Genomic DNA, 20,484 nt, shown 5'->3' with positions numbered 1-20,484 from the left:
TGGCATATATAAGTTTGAAATGAATGTTTTACATTTTATTATTAATTGAGAACCCAAATCATCTTATTGACTCATAACAACAATCTCCTGAGATAAGGACATTACCATGATTAAAATACAAGAGATTAGAGAACTTTATGCATCCTTTCTCCAAACCTTCCTCTCCTCCTCTCCCCACATCGTGGCATCCATTTTACTCTCTTTTAAACATCCGATGGATTCCTGGTTAGTTCATTCATTCATTCATTTATTCTGCAGCCTCTTCTATGCTAGGGACTTGTTATATAAACATGAATTTGCCCACCTTGCTCTGCAGAAGCTCACAGTTTAATAGAAAAAACAGTTTTAAAGAGTTTACCTAATAATCTCATAACTATTAAGCAGCATAGGTAGGATTTTCATAAACTCTTCTCAAAATAGGCCTGGGAAAAAGGAGTGTGTCTTTTCTTACATTGCCAGGAAGTGTATTAGTTATTAGTTCTCCAAAGAAATCGAATAAATAGGGCACATGTGTATGTGTCTCACATATATATGTGTGCAAGTCACATAGATGTGTGTGTGGTATATATATACATACTTCATATATATATATATATAAATATATGAAGAGATTTATTATAAGGAATTGGCTTTTGCAGTTATGGAGGTTGACAAGCCCCAAGATATTCATGGTGAGTCAGCAAGCTGGAGACCCAGGACAGCTGACAGTGCAGTTCCAGTCAGAAGGCTGGCAGGCTTAAGACCCAGAAAGAGCCAATGTTTCAGGTTAAGTCCAAAGGCAGAAAAAAGTCATTGTCCTGGTTTGGAAGCAGTCAGGCAGGAAGAATTCTCTCTTCCTTGGAAAAAGGTCAGACTTTTCTTTTTTTTTTAAGGCCTTCAACTGGTGAGATGAGGCCCACCAATATTAGAGAGGGCAATCTACTTTACTCAGTCTACTGATTTAAATGTTAATTGCATGCGAAAGCACTGTCACCAAAATACACAGACTAATGTTGGACCAAATATGTGGGAACACCATGGTGCAGTTTGACACATAAAATTAACCATCACGAGAAGAGGTGACAAGAAGCACTGGTGCTGATTTAAACACTCATAATAATTCTTACGACTCTCAGCAATCTAAGTTTCCCTCATTTTCTAAGCAAATTAAGATGCTAGAATAAAAATAAACATGAATTACTCAAAAACAAGGGGGAAAAAGTAGCAAAGGTTTATACTGTATCTTATTTTAAATGAAGCATGAGGTTATGACATGCTCCTTAAGTAGCAGTGTAGTATCTCTGCATCAAAAACTCCTTAACCTGTGAATACATAATATGTGTAAATTTTCAACTAATCTTAAATACAAATACACCACTAACTATCCCTGTTCTTATATCTGGCTACATATATTTGAATAGAAATTCAAGGAGCATCTTTTCCCAAGAAACATCTTTCCTTTACTCTACTTGATTTTCTTTATTTACACTAGCAACAAATTATTAAAATAAGATATGCTTTGTTCTTTACAAGGGAGATGAAGTCTCCAACTTTATAGAATTTATATTTTACTGAATGAAGAACTTATATTTTATATAAATGAGACAGTAATTAAGCAAATAAACCAATAAAGCTAATACAGAATAAATTAGGTGGTGACAAGTATGCTATGCACATGAATAAAGTGGGGGTAAGGGTCAGAAAGTGCTGAGAGATGGTGGATGTTATTTTAAATAAAAATACATTTAAAATAAATGTATAAATAGATAAATATTTTAAATAAAAATTTCTAGTGTCCAAAGGAACAGAAGAAAGTTCTGTCCCAGCTCTCAGAGAGAGACCAATTCACCTTCTGTATTTGTTCTTTCTGGGCCCCCGGCTGATTGAATGGTGCCCGCCAACATTGAGGAAAGATATTCCTCACCTAGTCCACTCAGATTCACAAATTAATCTCCTTTGGACACACCCTCACAAACACACCCAAAATAATGCTTCACCCGGTTTCTTGGTATCCATTAATCCAGTTAAGTTCACACCTAAAATTAAAATCACAAGTCCACCCCTTGTCAGCTTGGCACCCAGAGGCATCTTCTTAAACCATACTTAATTTCCAAATAAAGACAATAACAAGGTGTTACTGACATGATGCTAACATGATGAAACTATCCTGCGTATGACTAAAAATGTACTAATCGCTTCCCCAGAATCTGGCTCTCAGGATTTCATCTTCAGTACTTTAATATTTTAAGATTGTGATTTTTGGGATTTTTAACATTAGGAATTTTAGAAGTTTTGGATTTAGACTTTAGGGATTTTGATCTTTCAGGATTTCAGCATTCAGGATTATGACACTCGGGACTGTGTCTTTCAGGATTATTTATGTTCTAAACCCCTGTGGCAGAATGGACACAGGAGGGAAGAGTAGGAGATGAAGTTGGGGAGATGGGGGATGTGTACAGATCCCATACAGCCTTGTAGGTCTTTGTAAAAACTTTGCTTCTCTCAAGAGTTTGAGCAGAGGAGTGTTATGATTGGATTTATAGTTTAAAGCTGTCACTCTGACTTGGGAGTGTGTCTGAGTGCAGGGAAAACAGTCCAGGCGGCTATTGCAGTCATTCAGTGAGGGAATTGTGATTTGAATGAGAGTAAATAATAAAGGACTTAAGGGTAAGTAATTGGATTCTTTGTATTTTTTAATGGTTATTCTCTTTTCTCTTCTTCACACTCCTTCTCTCCGTATTTTCACCTTATAATAGCTCAGGTAAATTAGGTGAATATCAAATGCTAGTCTACAAGTCTACATTATCCACGATATGTTTTATTAGGATGTTTATTTTAAATCATTATTTAAACATTATCATGATTGATAGATGGATATGTGGTGTGAGAAACAGACATTGAAGAACCCTTAGGGTTTTGTTTTATTTTGTTTTTTGTAAGCAATTACAAAACCTATGATACCATTTACTGAAATGAGAAAGATGCTGGGAAGAAGTTGTTTTGTTTTGTTTTGCCTTATCACATCTTGAGGGGGATAAAAATCAGGTTTCCACGTTTTGGACAAGTTAAGTTTGAGATGTTTATTTGACATCCAACGGGAGCTCTTGTGTGGTCAGTGACGCATAGGAAGAGGGTGAATCAAAGATAATGGTGTCTTTTAAAAGTAAATCTTGCGTGGACATACAAGTATTCGATTGTCTCCATTCTTCCTCTTCTCACAAATACATCCAAATTGTTTTGTTTCTCACATTAAATATTGGGGAATTACTGAATAAAAGTAAAATCTATCAATATTTTTAATTGTTTTGCTACCGGTTGTATAACTCTGGGGGAGACTAACCCAGTTCATTACTAAATTGTGAAGTAAATTTAAACACTAATAAAATGCATTAGGAGGAATATAGGATTGTGAGCCAAGATCTGATGCTCACATAATTGAGCTGCCCCATTTGACAACAAAAGCCCTGCAGAGAAAGAGTGTGAGGAAATAGGGTAGTCATGACCTTGTAGGTTAAGAGAAGAAAAAAACCTCATAAAGAATCTTCTGTTCAGGACATAATCTAGTTTTTTTTTTTTCCCTTCTCTATTGTTTTTTCTATTCTTCTTTGCCTTGTTTATATTTATAGTTTATTCAGCTCTCTTTTACTTCCTGTGTATGTGTGTGTGTGTGTTTTACCCTGATTAGAGTCTGGTCAGTTTTCCTTCTAGAGCAGCCAATTAAGTCCACATCCCAACAACTTCCTTTAGTGAGTTCTCACACTTTGCACCACTATGCACCCACCCTAATCTCCCTGGGCCAGATATCAGACAACTAAGGAGAGCCCCTGTGCCCTAGAATCTGTAAAATTATTTAAATTAGCCAATCCTACCCTGTTTGCCACACATTAGCTGCTCCCTACAGCCCCAGTTTGCTGTCACCCTGTCCCAGGGCTCAACCTCTACGTGGCTGTGCCTGGCAGCCTTGTCTCACTTGCAGCTGTAACAAAGAGCTCTGCTTTCTGTCTACCAGATGTTGGTGTGTTGTGTTTCACCATTAAAAGAATTTTTATATTTCACAAAACAGGAAGGGATGAAGAAGTCTCTTTTTATCTTGACCATTTCTCTTTCTTCACCTTATTCACAGTCCCAGAATTCTGCTTTTCTTATATGATTACCAAATTCTTTCTACTTCCCTGCTTTTGTCTTTTATAATGATCTTTCTTTTCCACTCTCTTCTCTCTATAGAAATATAGTGACCATACTACTCTGGGCTCAGGGACTTTTGTAAGTTATCTCAAAATGCTTCATAAAAGTTAAAGCTAAAGAAAAGATTTGAGTAAGAAAATATTAAACCTTTAATAGAATAAAAATGAAATGTCCAGCATAAAGTATAAAAGCATATAAGTGCTATACGTAATCCACCCTACACACACACACACACACACACACACACACACACACACACACAAATCATTACAAACACCACCAATGGGAAAGTAATAAGCAATATCTCTGAATGATGGGCACTGTAACTTGAACTGCCTCTGACTATTTCCACAGTAAGCAATTTTCTCTAGCTTATACATCTTATGGCTTATGAATAAAGTAGAGGGATGATTTTCATTTGTTACTGCTGCCTTACTACTTGGTTGTGAAATTGTGAAAGTATAAGGTTTACTTCTAGATGCCTTTTTATTTACATTTTTTTTAATTCCAGTGATTCCTTTATAGTTTACTTGAGTTATGCATTATTCTTTGTTTTGCTCAATATGTGAAGATTTTTATTACATTCATTAAATTTCTCCTTTATACGGTTCTGTACTATTTTTGCTTTTCTTACATCAATTCTCTTTCATTCAAAAACATCTTTTTCAACATTCTATGCCTTAGGCAGATCTCCCTAATTGGTGCTGGTGTTTGTCACGTGCTGTATTAAGAACAATAGCAAGGGAAGTCGCCCAAGGCCCTTCATTAATGACATATGCTGCTGTGACTTGTAAGGAGACTATGAAAAGCTTCAAGTTTTTTCAGAAAATACAGCCAAGTTTAAAACCAAAAATATCTAAGCCAAAAATCAGAAGAAACATAAGCAACTAGTATATGCTATGGCTTTCTAGTTTGTAGAAATTACAGATATGACTGAAATGAAAACCTGCCAATTTGTTTTATAACATTTTTAGTACCTTGTTCATAAATAAATTTGGTCCACAGTTTTATTCTGACGTGATACCACCAATATTGATATTTTTATTTTTTAGCAAATAAGAATATTTCTATGAAATAACAGGAAGAAGTATGACCCAAGAGGCACAGGAAATATAAAAACATACTATAGACAAAATATTTACTTGGCATACTTCCTCAGAACTATTCAACAATTGATTAAAATCTCTTACACTGAACCTTAAATACTATGCTAATTCTGAGGCTCTTCTAAACCCATAGAAGGTAAGGAAATAAAATTAGGCTCTGTACTGAGAAAGAATATGCTTTACATCTTATGAGTTGGTTTAATTTCTTTGCTGAGTGAGCAGACAAGGCATTTATAAGCCCTGCCAAACCATACATTATTTTTTTTCATTGAGGCAAATTTTGTAAGTGGAACCAAATTTTATAAATGGAATTACAGAGATGTCTTCATAAATATAGACACTATTTTTTTCCAAAACAAATTGATAACTTCCACAATATGAACTTTACGATTTCAACAAAGTGCAGTGATTTTGTTTTTGTTCTTGTTTTTCCGAATACTTTGATTCAATTTTTAAATCTATAAAAGAGTAGATGGAGATTCTGACAATGTTTTTGGAATGTTTTTTGCTGTATCACAAACTCACCTCACAGTGCTTTTTATATTGTTTTCAACGTTTAGGAAATCTTTATGGAATACTTAAAATGTACACTGTGGGTATACAAAGATGAATTAGAAACAGTATTTCCCTTGAAAAATTTTCCATTGATGAAGGAAATACACATCTTAGAAATTAGTCTAATGCAGAATCAAGCAATTACTACATAGAGAAACAAAGGAGATTCGATGGGAGAGAAAAAGAAGCAAGAAAGGTGTGTCCTGAGAATCAGGGTAGATGACAAGCTTCAATGGCTTTTTCGGGATAAGGTAAGGGACTTGAGCCCAGGCATGGAAGCTTGAAAATGTAGTCTTCAGGGAAGGTGAGGCAATCTGAAGAGCTGAATTCTTCACTGTTGTCTTAACTTTTATGATGAATAGAACTGTTTCTTCTTTATGGATAAAGGAACAGACCCAGAAAAGTTAAGTCATGTGCCTGAGATAAAGTTAAAAACAACACTGGTATTAATATCCTCAGGTCTGTCTGATACCAAAATTTTGCTGAACTCAACAAACACTAAATGAACACCAACCAGGTGATTGTGCTGGGAAGCACAGGTACAAAGACTAAGCCCCCTTTCTTCAGGAGCTCTGAGTGTAATGAAAAACATCTCACCATCTAAGAAAGTTCACATTCTTTCCAGTCTGTCATCTGGCATTCCTACCTCCTGTAAGATACTGTAGAAAGAATTATGGGCATTAAAAATACGTTTGTATATGTTATCTACCTTCAGATCTAAATGGTAATCTGAACCCAAATTTGTATAAAGACTTTTCAGGTGAAAAGACTTGATTTTTTGAGAGGATTGTTTATCAAACACAATTCTAATCTCTTCTCTTATGTATTTTTGTGCACTAGGCACAGTTGTGTAGCAGTTGAGTAATGCTGGTTAGCTGTTAAGGTGGCGTGTTGCAGTGCAGAGTGCTTGGCTGTTTCCTGTTTTCTCCTGATTGCTCCTGTGTAAAGATGCCTTGTCGTGCAGAAACAAATGGCTGTCCAGTTTATTAAAATGCCTGACAACTGCACTTCCAGTCACCCGGGCCTTGCATATAAATAACAGAGCATACAGTGAGCACATCTAGCTGACGATAAATACACCTTTTTTCTCCCCTTCCTCCCAAAATGGTATATCTTATTATATCTACATGTATGAAGTTAAAAATATGGAAAATGTCAAGGAAGCAAATGGTTTGTAACTTTGTAAGTACATATAACATGGTGTATCTTTTTGCTTATTATGAATATTCTGTACTATAACCGTTGTTTCTGTAGTTTAGTTAAAATGTTTTCTTGGTGTTAAAAAAAAAGAAAAAAAATAAGATACAATCTTCACATTCAAAAAAGTTAGTTCAGACTTAAAATGCACATATCTACTTGAAAATATAATTGACTTGTGTGTTGTCCTTTTCGTGGAGGAGGCACAGTGGATAGTGAACCTGGACTATTGGATGCTAGAGGCAGAAATATCCCTAGCTTAGTGATGCATATAGTGGGCTCATAACATTAGACATTTGGATAATAAAAAGAAGCTAACTTGTAGTAAAAATCCATACATAGTGAATGACAAATTAACAATCCTACTGAAAGCTTCTTGTATACCTAAGGAGAGTACAACATTAAAAAACACATCGCTAGATTTTAAGTTGAAAATACTTGGACTGCTAGAACTCAAGTACTAGATTTAGTGTACTCTAGACTCTAAAATGTAGGGTAGAGCAGAATAAGGAAAAATTTGGCAGCCATTATAGGCAATAAAAGGTAAGTTGATCATAAAGCACACTGTATAGACATTAGTCATTCTGTTAAAATTAAATTAAGTTCCTTTTTCTTCTTTTTGCTAAAATACATGAACAGAATAATTAAAATCATCACATCACAAAGCTAGAGAAGAACTTAGTGTTCACTTTAGTAATTTCTCATTATACAGAATTGTTACTAAATAATAAGATAAATATTGCTTTTTACAACTAGAAACACCAAGAACAGAAAACTTTAAACTAGAAAAAGTTAAGAAATGTTACAATTCAAAATTTACCATTTTGACTAACAAAATTTTTTGCAGTATAATTTGACATTCTTTATTTGCTTAGAATTATATCATTGGCTATTATTTCTAACTTTGTAATATTTTAATAATATTATTATTTAAAATAAAAAGTCTGAAAATTTTCTAGCACTTGCCATTATACAGTCAAATTTAACCTGATATGTATTTTTTTTAATCTTGCCTTTATTATTATCACTACTCTCCTCCTTCTACCCTACAATTCCCTCAATAACTTTGTCTTGTTCTGAACTCTAGGCATTTTTTGACATGCAGAATTGGCCATGGAATACAAAAATTCTTCAAATGGATCCAGGTACAACCAACATCCTGGTGACAGTGATGTTGCTCTGTTGAATACTTCCCCTCCTCTATGTATAGCATCAATAAAACAGATAGATACTGAAATTATATCAGCCAGAAAAAAGGTAAAGACACATCATATTCTATTAATAAGATGACAAATAATAGGAACTTTCACCCACTGGATCTGTTTAAGTAATGATATGAAAACTTAGGAAATTACAGTATTTATTAATCTATTCAGAAGAATAGAAGGGAAAAAAACAGTAGGAACAGCACTTTTCACTTCAAACACCTCTCTCTCTGCTCAGATGTAGTGTTTCCCTCAAATCTAAAGGAGTTTCCCTGTAAAGCCTCCTTTTATATTTAAAATTTGGTAATTAAACGGTAAAAACAATACCAGAAAGAATTTTTACATTCCAACAAAATGTGAATTGTGTTTTAATCACTTATTTGTCTTATTTCAGCCAGTTTATTTTTAAATGCTAGGAAGCTCTGGGGAAAACACTCCTTGACATTAATGATATTAACAGACTAATCCAATCTAAGAACTCAGATTAGGTCTGGAAGTGATTAAAAACCAGAATGTTTCTTGATACCTTTTTCACCATATTTGCTACTTAGTGAAAGAGTAATAAGAAAAATTAGATTCATCTATTATCTTTTAAAGGAAATAAAAGTGAGTTTACATATCTATATACATGTAATGTACATGCATATTTTTCTTTGCTTTCCATTTCCTTAGCTTTTTAAAAAATATATACTAATTCTCTTAGGACATTTTAGGTTATATGTCTGGAAACTTCAGCCATCCAGAAAAAAAGAAGGTTGGGAAATAATGAAAAAAATGTGCTGAAAGAATTCACATAAAAGTTTTGGAGACTTGAAAATGGGAACAACAGACACTTAAAAAGTTATTGAACCAGAAAAAAAAAGTCCTTCCTGGCAGGTACTTATATAGCAATATACTGATAACTGTTGGATAAAAATAAAGGCATCCAGACATTATTACATAGCTCTCATATATGAAATCCAACGTCTAATTGAAAGGTAAAGACAGAGCCTGATTCCTAATCTTTTCTTTATGGTTTGAACATTTTTAAAAGTCATCAATTTCAAGAAAAAAATGAAATCTTAAAAATAAATTTGGTTAAATTACTTAGTTCAAATATCTTCTTAAGTTCTTTCCTTTTATTACTACTGTACAAATACACACATACATACTACAGAGGATGTGTCTAAAATCTGTGTATTGATATATAATTTTAAAATAATTTATGTCAGTATGAATTTCAATGTTGTCCCTCTTATACTGATTTTTTTTCATAACAGACCTAAGCAGTGGAAAAAATATAAAAATGGTAAAAGTCAGAGGAGCCTCTTCCAGTTGGATTAATTCAAGTATTTAAGTAGTTTCTGAATAAGGAATCCCAGAGGTATCAAGTTTAATGCTCTGATTCTCAGAATTGAACTAGAAATTATTCAAGGAAGGGGAGAATTTCTTGTTTAAATTCTTCCTTTTGCATAATTTAATCCACATTTTCTAATAAGTCATTTCTCATGCAATCAAGATGTCTTCTGCTAGGATTTGAATGAAGTCTGTTTTTAAATCTCCTGAAGTAACAAAACCAAACAAATAAACATGGAACTTTTTTTATGATTTTCCCATTATTAATTTACTGAAACTTTATTATATAAAATTATTTAGAAAAATGTTAGAAAACAGACCAGAGAGATACAGTGAAACCAAAAAATTAAAGATAAAAATATACACAGGGTTTTTTTTTAAGAGAATCTTGCTCTGTTGCCTAAAGTCCTCTATCCATTATAATTCATTTGATGACTTTCCCTTTTTGTAAGGGAAACCAATGAAATGAAGAAATTGTGATTTTATGGAAGTAAATCCCACTAAGATTGATGTCTTAGCCTATTTTCTGCTGCTATAGCAGGATATCACAGACTGGGTAATTTATAAGGAAAAGACATTTATTTGGCTCATTTTATTTGGTTCATGGTCTGGAGGTTGGGAAGTCCAATGTAAGGGAATTCTTGCTGCTTCAAAAGATGACAGAAATCATCATATGACTAAAGAGGGTGAGAGAGAGAGGAAATCAAACCATATTCATCATTTTTACCTGAAACCTACTTCCGGTATGAGGAACCACTTTCAGGTAATGACATGAATCCATTCATGAGGAAGAAGCCTCTAATCACCTGTTAAAGGCCCCACCTTCCTATATGATTATATTAGCAATTAAATTTCAACATGATTTCTTTTTTAAGGGGACAATCAAACCATAGCAATATACATTGCTCTCCAATAGATAGTTCACATTGCCACAAAAATGGCAGATATAGTGTTTGCCAAGTTTCTATGAGAAGTCTCTGTTAAAAAATGTGCCAGCTTGCTATTTATTGTTGCTACCAAAGAATACAGGCAGACGTACCCTTGGATTATCAGACCATCAGTGAAGTAATTGAGCTGGGGTCAAGTATAATCTTTGCCCATAATATTTGTCCACTTGTAAAAAGGTTAAAACACTTTCTTCCCATGAATGAGATTCCTGGATGAGAAAAAAACCATCTACGTCTGCATTGCCTGAAGATGTAGAGTCCAGTTCTACTTGTCTATATGGAAAAATATTATTTCATCAAGCAGACGGCTAAAATTAGTATGGTAGTATATGGTAATCTTGTATAATACCAGTACACCAATGGCACTGCCAGTATGGTAGTATATGAATATAATATTGTTCAGAGTAAAATAAAGGGACATCAGAATAATTTGTTTTCATTGGTCTCTCAGTTGCATAGTGTCCTATAATTTCTTGAATATCTTAAAATAATAAAAAAATTACATCTAACAGAGAATGAAATCAACTCAATTTTTCAAGTCTTAATATTCTGTTGACAAGATTTTATTAGAAACCTCTCAGGACCAAGAGTAAATGTTGCAGTAGCAAGCTGTGGCTTTGATAAAATTTCCTCTATCACTGCCCATAAAGATGCTGGTGGTTGCTCTTTTATATTTGAAGGAGTAGAATTAGGAGATGACATGGAAAGATGTATACTTCAAAAGTTGATACAATATTCATAATGGTAGCTAAAGTATACTGAATATTTGAATATTCAATATTTAATATTCTAAACGGCTAGTATTGGGTGCATGTAGCTGACAGCAACAGCCAATAAAACTGAAACTGGGGGAAAAAAGCAATTGGGAATATATATAGGGTTACATAATTCTAAATAGGCTTAGTTTAAGGTCTGTTTAATCCAATTTTTCCTTGTGATTCTGAGATTGTCTTGTCTCTGGGAAGGAGATGTCTATGGTAACTTTAGATGTCACATCAATATATTAATATAACAATATCAAGAGGAAGAGAGAAACCAGTAAGCATGTCTGATATTCAGCATGTATACTCTTATGGCTAACTATTCATATTAGTCAATGTTCATCTACTGCCTCTGAAGTAAGAAAGTAAGAAAAGTTTTCTCTGAGTCCTCTAGGCCTAACTGATTGGAATTGATTCATCTGGTCATTTATGAACACATTTTTGTCATTAGGGAATATTATATATTGATAGGCTTAAGGCTGGGTACATAAACTAATTATTGAATTAAAAGATGGGTGGATTAACATGATTGGCTCAAAATTATCAGATCCTACCCACTGAGCTGAGCTGTGGTCAGTATCCCAGATTGTATGGTTATTATGCAATGGTGGTGGGAGAGTGGTGGAATGGCTGTTAAAAGATAACCACAATATTCACTCTGGCATTTTACACTTAATACTTCATTTAATTGTCATCAGGGTCCCATGAGATAGGTTTTGTGAAAGTTTCTTTTGCTGATCCTTATTTGTTTATTTTCCATAACTCCCATGGTTTGAATGACATCTTATTTTAATAAAATATCCTGAAATTTGAACTTCCATTTTCTGTCCTGATTTACTATATCCCAGAAATTTAGGGATCTTAACCAAGAAGTGGGAGATTGGTCCTGATATTCATGGTACACAGTACATACATTCATGCCTTCATGTTATTTCTCTCACTTGGATTTTCCTTTGTCCCATCACTGTTCAAACACTTTGAGGCCTACACCAAGTATCTGCCCTCTAAGTCTTCCCAGAACTCTTGTCAGTTTATATCTAGTCTCTCATAGCCTCATTTCAAAAAATTTTAAAATACATAAAATCTTATTTGCATTATAATTGTTTCTATTCCCTTCCCCATCCCTGCCTTAAGAATGTAGATTTCTTGAAATAAGGAACCTTGTAATAACCATCTTTCAATGCCTACTATTTTACTTATAGTAGGAACTTAATAAACGTTCATTGAATTTTGTTGAATTAAATGGAACACTGAGGAAAAGTTCCAAACCCTAGGATTTTATTTCTTCTAAAGGGGAAAACTTTGTAGACATTGTGTTTATGTAATGAAAATAGGCTAATCAGGAATATGCAGGAATGTATACATTATAATACTCTAGGAAGGATTTAAAATAAAATCAAATTTTAAATAAATAAGTAGAAAGTTATGAAGCTAGAGATATCAATCTATACAATTCTTACCATATACATGAAAGTATACTGAAACTTTTTTGGACTTTTTTCATCTCTTTGAATGGGTCTGATTCTCTCAACTCACTCAGGTACTTGCCAAAAAAGAAAATTAATCGTTTCTTTGGCCTTGAAAGCTTTGCTCAACACTCATCTTTGAGCTTTCAGTTGAAAAGTCAGTTTCTTAAAGAGACCTTCTCTATCACTTAAGGCTTGATGACACTACTCCATTATATCCTTCTATCACAGTTGAGTTTATTAGTTTAATGTCTCTCTTAAATGGTAGATGAACTTTTTTACCAGGGCAAGGGCTGCATTTATTTTATTTACCACTAAATCTGTAGCGCCCTATGCTATGTGACATGAGAAGTGTTCAATATAAGAAGAAATGAATGAATTAATTATGCCTGCACTTTTGCTAAGGGTAAGTTGCTCAATTTGCTGTAAGTTTCTAGTAGTCAAGACAAAGAATTGTAAGATTCATGGTATCCTTGAGTAAAATAAAATAACTATTTCAGGATCAAATAAGAGTTTGGGCTAACTGATAAAAATCAAATAAAAAAAAACTGAATTAACAGCATGAGCACCAATGCTTTATTTTCTAAAAGGTGTGGAAATGCTCACTTTAATAAATGAAGAAAGACTCTCCCCGCTTCTAAATTTCTCTTTTGTTAAAAAACAAAACATCTTTTGCCTACTTCAAGGAATAGTTTTGGTTAATGTCTTTAGAACTGGAAAGAAGTCAGCTTAAATAAATTATTATATCATGAACTTTAGTAAGTTAAAAATTGTGAATTTGTACACAAGGCAACTCCTAGGAGTTGGCAAATAAATATTTGTTAAATGCATCAATGAGTGGATAATCTAGATGACTTACAAGAGATGAGCCCTTCTTCCTCTCTCTTTTCCCTTTCTACAGTCTTTAGCCCAATTGTTATTGCTATATAGTCTTAAATGCTGTTTCCTTCAGTTGATTATTTGTGAAATAATTACCGTATGAAATAAGAGTTAACTAAGCTATTTTGCCTTGGAAACTATGAAGACAAAAAGATAGTCGAATTATAAAATAAGATTTTAAGTTCTTTTGCGATTTTAACAAAACAGTAATCTTTAAATTTACTTTTTGTTTCAATTAATCTGTGCTTCACTTCTAATAATGGAATGCCAATGTGAAGGCCTAGAATTTAGCATAGTGCCTGGCATTAACTAATAGGTCAGTATATTTTTCCCAAATTGATCTTAAAATTTCATTTAATAACATTTCCTCACATGTAACAGCATGTCTCTGGCGTTGCCTAATTATGATAAACGTCAACACTGATCCTCCTTTTAGGCAAAGCTCAGAAAATTTTTACTTAGGGGTATTTCCAAACCAAAAAATAAGCGTGGAGACGTTCACAACCGGTAGCATCTCGCATATGGCTCGGGGAATTCTTGCTAGGATTCCCTACATGTATTCTCGCTCCACTGAGAACCTTCTCAATACATAGCAAAAATAAAACGGTCGGGACTTTTCTCTAGTTTAAGTTTCCCAGAATCAAGGAACCCGGATGAGGCCGCTGTGAGATTGACATGCATCTTGACCAATAGCATTGCAGAGAGGCGTACCATTTCATGGCTACCCCCTATCAGCGTGCAGAGAGTCGCCGTCTCCAAGGTGAAAGCGGAAGTAAGGACTTTGCGTGCCTCATGGAACCGCTCGCACAGCACCTGGAGCGCTTTTCCGAGGTTCTAGCGGTCTCGAGCACTGCTCACGTCAGCACCTGGGACCCTGCCACCGTTCGCAGGGCCCTGCAGTGGGCTCGCTACCTGCGCCACATCTACCGGCGCTTTGGTCGCCATGGCCGCATCCGCAAGGCTCTGGAGCGGCGGCTGCACAACCAGTGGAGGCAGGAGGACGGCTTTGGGTCCAGGCCAGTCCCGGGATTGACGAACTTCCAGGCCCTCGGGCATTGTGACATCCTGCTGTCTCTGCGCCTGCTGGAGAACCGAGACCTCGGGGATGCCGCTCGTCACCACCTGCTGCAGCAGCTTTTCCCGGGCCCGGACGTCCGGGACGCCGAGGATGAGTCGCTCCAAGACCGCCTGGTCTGCCTCGCCCGCCGCCGATCCGCGGTCCACATGCTGCGCTTCTGTGGATATAAAGAGAACCTGAATCTGCCGGAGGACTCACAGCTGAGGACCCAGGCAGAGATGCTGCTGGAGCGTCTGCAGGAGGTGGGGAAGGCCGAAGCGGAGGGTCCCAGCACGTTTCTCAGCAGCTTGTGGGAGCGCTTGCCTCAGAACAACTTCTTGAAGGTGGTGGCGGCGGCGCTGTTGCAGCCGCCTGTGCCTCCCCGGCCCCAAGAAGAGGAGTTGGAACTGGGCAGCCCCAGAACAGCTGGAGAGGGGGCTCAAGAGCTTGTCCACTGGCTTCTGGGGAAGTCGGAAGTCATGGCTGTCTTTTGCCGTCGCCTCCCAGCTGGGCTTTTAACTGTGGTGGCAAGCCGCCACCAAGCGCTTTCTCGTGTCTATCTGGGTCTGCTAACAGACTGGGGTCGACAGCTGCACTATGACCTTCAGAAAGGCATTTGGGTTGGAGCTGAGTCCCAAGATGTGACCTGGGAGGAGTTGTGCGATAGGTTTCAAAGCCTCTGTCAGGCCCCTCCTCCTCTGAGAGATGAAGTTGTAACTGTCCTAAAGTCCTGTAAGGCGCAGGATGGGGATTTCGAAGTCCCTGGTCTCAGCATCTGGACGGACCTGTTGTTAGCTCTTCGGAGGGTTGCGTGATAGTACATTTAGGAAAAGACAAGATTTAGGTCTCAGCCCTGGCCCCAGTTCTCTATGGCCAACGCTCTGTTATTAATTACTTGAATATGTGGTTTACAAAATGAAAATTCCAGTATTGTCACCAAATCTTCTGTGCCTTCATTTGTCCAAAGTATTATTTTGGGTGCTATTTTTGAGTGGTATATTATATAATTATAAATATGGAAAGTAATTGCTTGTAGTGCCATGGATTTTCTGGATAGAGGAAGTGACATATTGGAAGTATTCTATTTAAAGCCAGGGAATTAGCATTAGTTGTTTTTCAGAAGGCCTCTTTCAAAGAATGATGAGAACGTGCACTTTTCAAAGAACAAGCAGCTTTAAAGTGACATTTTCTATCAGTATGATTTTTCTAAGTCCCCTCTCTGCACCCCTACCCAGTAGCGAAGAGTTTACTTTAACCAACAGCATATAGTGGTGTCAGAAATGTTGGTTTGAAAAGCTAACTGGCCTATTTGGAGCGTAAGCCCTGGACTTTGGCCTTGGTAACCTAGTATTGTAACCAGTTAACCAGCTTCAACGTGCATTAAAATTGTGTTATTCTGAAAATTTGTCTCTCATTTCTGCAGATTCCTACTCCTTGAAAGTAAAAGACTACACAGTAGGTTGATTTAAAGCTTTGATTCACAGACAAAAGGTTTCAAGTGTGGTAAATTCAAATATATGCCTTTGGATATAAATTTAGCATTTGGTGGTAAAAGAATCAAAACAAACTTTTAAATTAGAAAACCGAGGTTTTAGTGTTGCTTCTGCCATTAACTAGGTTAATAACTCACAACCTTAGCGCTACCTTTGCCTCATGTTAAATGAAATGTTTAGTCTAAAATAGTTAGATTTACTTATATTTCCCTTGGTGGCTGCCCTATGGAGACAATTTACAGTATTTGTTTTGTGTGTAATAACCTAACTTTATTAGCTCACCCAGGTGTTCCACAACTGGCAGAGTGATTCCAAATAACCAAACTTTGAGTGATGTATTCATTCATTTTTGTTAGGGGGATAAAACTTTCCAGTGATAAAGATATTTTTGTTCATATTCAGGTTAGCTGATAGCAAGATTTTTTGGAAGACATATTTTTGATATTCAAAAAGTTAATCTCTAATTCCAGAATGGAATTAGAGCAAAAAGTTGTGTAATCTTGTAGAATTTTTCATTCTGTAGTAGAACCTGGGGGTAAATAATGTTCTACTAATAAATACACTTTTCTAGATAATCTTGAGTGAACACAGCAAACTCTTATTGTGATCAGATTCCTTTTTCTAGCTTTAATCCATGTAAACCATCTTTTAGATTCCATTTGCTATTAAAGCAAGAATAAAGTCAATTCCTTCTGTCAGTTACATGAAAGTCTTTTTTCAAGAAACTATCCAATGAAGAGTTCTACCATGACAAGTGTTATAATAACATTAGCTTTAGTTTTAGAAAATAACAGTTTGTGAACTTATTTCCCTATACCCGCAACTACATTTCACTGTGATTTTTTAAATAATATAGATTGATATAGACTCAACATTTCAAAATCCATTTTTATACTTGCCAATTATTAAGCCCATACTTTAGGGTCTATGATGTGTTTATTACATAATCTTATTTTATCTTCACACCAATGATGTAGTCTTATACATATGAATGTAAGCTAAAAATATATTAATTAAAATGCCCAAGGGCACATGCAAAAGCAACATGAGAGTTGAACAGAAGCCATATCTGCTATTTATTTTGTTTCCAAGAGTCTGGCACAGTGTCTGGCATGTGGTAGGCCCCCTATTGTTTGAATGAATGAAACAAGCATTAGAATCTTACCTTGTATACTTTTCTTTTTGAACAATATTAAGGACTTGAAAAGAGATTGAATATACTAATCTTATTGTCCCTCTAGGAATCTATACATAGGATTGGAGAGAAAAAAATGAGAGAAAGACTATAAATAGCAAAATATTTGATAAAATCTAGAAATGCTTATTTTGTGGAGTTTTTTTTTTTTCTTGTATCAAATGAGAGAACAGTATTGAAATCTCTCACTATGACCTTGGTTCAGGAAATTTTATCAATTACTGTTTTATGTATTTTGAGCAATTTTATAACAAGCAAAGAAATACAGAATTATATCATCTTAATGAATTGAACCTATTATTTGTAGTGAATTGCCTTTCTGCTTTAAAGTCCATTTTTTTCTGTTGTCATTATTAATACTATAATTGGACTTTTTTCTGCTGTCCTACTTGGTGCTTTCTATTTGTCTTGATTTCTCTGTTTCATTTCTCTCTCAGCTATTTTCGATTGACTAAATATTTGTCTTCTTCCATTTCCCCTTCTACCAGTTGGACGTTATATTCTATACCTAAGTTTTACTCTCAAAATTTTTATCATAATTAACTTAAAAATATCTAAAATTAGTCAATATCTTAATCCCCTTTCCTAACAATACAGTGGACTTTAGGAAACTTTAACCCTGTTCTCTTATCTCCAAACTCACAAGTTGTTATCCAGTTTTTTAGTTTTGTTCTTTGTAGGAAAAAAAGATCCAACAGATTAGAACACTAACTAATAATTTATATACACAGTGCATTTTTATTGACTTACATGTTTAACCATTTAATTTCCAATGATTGTACCTCAGATATTTCTGCTGGAGTCAGTTTACATATTCTTTTTTTTTTTTTTAAAGATACTCCCTTGGAGAAAGTCTCTTGGTTGTAAACTTTTTTGGTTTTTATCTACAAATATCTTTGTTGTGTTTCATTTCTGTGTATTTGTGTTTTCCTCTGTTCTGGAAAATTTCCAGCGCATTTTTTCACCCAGTGTTTTTCTACTCATTCCTGTGACTCTGACCAGGCCTATATTATATGTTCTCATTCTCTTATATCATGTAATTTCTCTTTCCTAGTTTCTATCTCCATATATATCACTCTATGCTGCTGTGGGAACTGTGGATATCTCCCAGGATCCGTATCCCCATCTTCATTTTAGTAATAATATCCTACCCCCAGGTTTTACCTGGAAGTGGCCATGCATCTAGAGTAAATTTCTTAATTTTTCCTGCAGTTAGATATGGCCATAATGTTAGGTTTTGGCTACTGGTATATAAGCAGCAGAGATATGTGCAACTTATGATTCACACCTGAAAAATATGAAATTATTTTCCCTTAATGCTCTGCTTTTCCTTTTTAATGGGCTAGAAATTCAAATGTGCTGCTAGTGAGCTCCTTTGAATGATATGGCTGAGGATGAGTGGAACAATATCAATGGAACAATTGCAGTAGACCCAAAGATGAAGTCACATGTTCAGAATGACAGAATAATGCCTACCTGCCTAGCTTGTCGTGTTACATGGGAGAGAAATACACTTCTCTCTTATCCAAATCACTGTTTGGGGTATTTTGTCTTATCAACATCACCTATAATCCTACATAGTATTGGTATAGTCTTCATACTTCTCCCTGATCTATCTGATGTTTAAGCCATCAATTAAGTTTTAAATTGCAGCAATATTTTTTCTTCTGTAAGTTCTATGTGTTTTTCTTCTTTCCAAGTCTGCTTGGCCATTTTTATTTTTTTTATTTTTAATTATTATGGATAAATAATTGTACATATTAATGGTGTACATATGATATTTTGATATAAGCATACAATGTATAGTGATCAAATCAGGGTAACAGGGATATCCATCACCTTAAGCATTTTTCACTTCTTTGTGTTTTGGCAATTTTGTATTACATGCTTATTTTTTGAGCTTCCGTTTTTATTTTTATTATTGTTATTTTATAGTCTATTAATCATTTCAAAACCTGAAGTCCCTGGGGATCTAAACCTGTTTTGTTGATAGTCATGGCGGTTTGTCTCTTTACATATTTGGTAATTTGTTTTTATGAATTCCCATATACTTCATCTTCATTTTGGAAACCTGGGAGTCAGGGTATAAGTCAAGCACAGAAAGACAATGCGTTGTCAAAGTTGTAAGGTGCTTAGAACCTGGTAACATTTCAAAGCACAAACTGCCTCTTTCAAGGAGAACCGTAACTGATCAGCAGCAGGAATTAGCCTTCAACTTAACAGAACAACTTCATGCAATACTTCAAAAGGAAGTATTATATATATCATGTATATTATTCAATGGCTTTGGATGAATTAACTGATACTACTAACTCGGTGCAGGTTTTTTACTTCATTCAGGTCATAACAAGATTTCCTTTGCTATGAAGAGTTACTTGCTTTGGGCACTCTTGAACATAGAACATGGGGAATAGATATCTTCAACAACTTTCAAGATAAATGTGAAGTTGGTCTGAATTTGGTAAATTTAGTGAGTGTATGTACAGTCGGTGCACCTTCCATGACAGCTGTACAACTTCTATGACAGTAAAAGATGAAGGATTTATTGCAGAGATTTAAAAAAAGTATTAACAGATCCAGATGCTCTCATTTGTTTTCATTGTATCTTGCATCAGCAAAATCTCTGCTAAAGCTACTATTTTAGGTGACACTTTGCAACAAGTTATAAGTATTGTTAACTATATTCATGCAAATGCAATACTGCATTGTCAGTTTTGTAACATGCTAAAGTTGAAGGAAGAGGTACCTGGTGTGGATTTGCTATATCATTCTAAAGTGTGTTGATTATTGCAGGGACAGGTGTTAGCCAAAATTTTATCTCTGCAAGAAGAGATAATTAAATTTTATGAAGAACAGAATCAGCAATGTGAATTATTGAAAGAAGATTTCTATAGGAATGTAGCATTTCTGTGTGATATCATATCAAACCAAAACAACTTGGATATTCCTTTACAAGGTAAAACTAAGTCTATGTATAATATGTGGCAAAAGAAATCAAAGCATTTAAAAAAAAAGCCATCTGTTTTCAAAACATATCTTCAAAAGGAAATTTCAGATGAACATTTTCCCCAGTTAAAGGTCATTGATGAGCAGGATGATATATGAAATCATTTGAAGAATATCC

At 35.0% G+C, this 20,484-nt stretch overlaps 1 protein-coding gene across 1 annotated transcript; it reads left to right on the top strand.

Annotated features, from left to right (window-relative positions):
• The first annotated feature begins 14,372 nt into the window (after positions 1-14,372).
• Positions 14,373-16,079, top strand: FANCF (FA complementation group F). The gene has a single exon (XM_045557687.1). The coding sequence runs from the start codon at positions 14,408-14,410 to the stop codon at positions 15,485-15,487; it is 1,080 nt and encodes a 359-aa protein (XP_045413643.1). The 5' UTR covers positions 14,373-14,407; the 3' UTR covers positions 15,488-16,079.
• The last annotated feature ends 4,405 nt before the right edge of the window (positions 16,080-20,484 follow it).

This window comes from Lemur catta, chromosome 7 (genome assembly GCF_020740605.2).
Source record: "Lemur catta isolate mLemCat1 chromosome 7, mLemCat1.pri, whole genome shotgun sequence".
NCBI lineage: Eukaryota > Metazoa > Chordata > Mammalia > Primates > Lemuridae > Lemur > Lemur catta.
The sequence above is the reverse complement of the archived record's forward strand: the minus strand, read 5'-3'. Positions and strand labels throughout refer to the sequence as shown.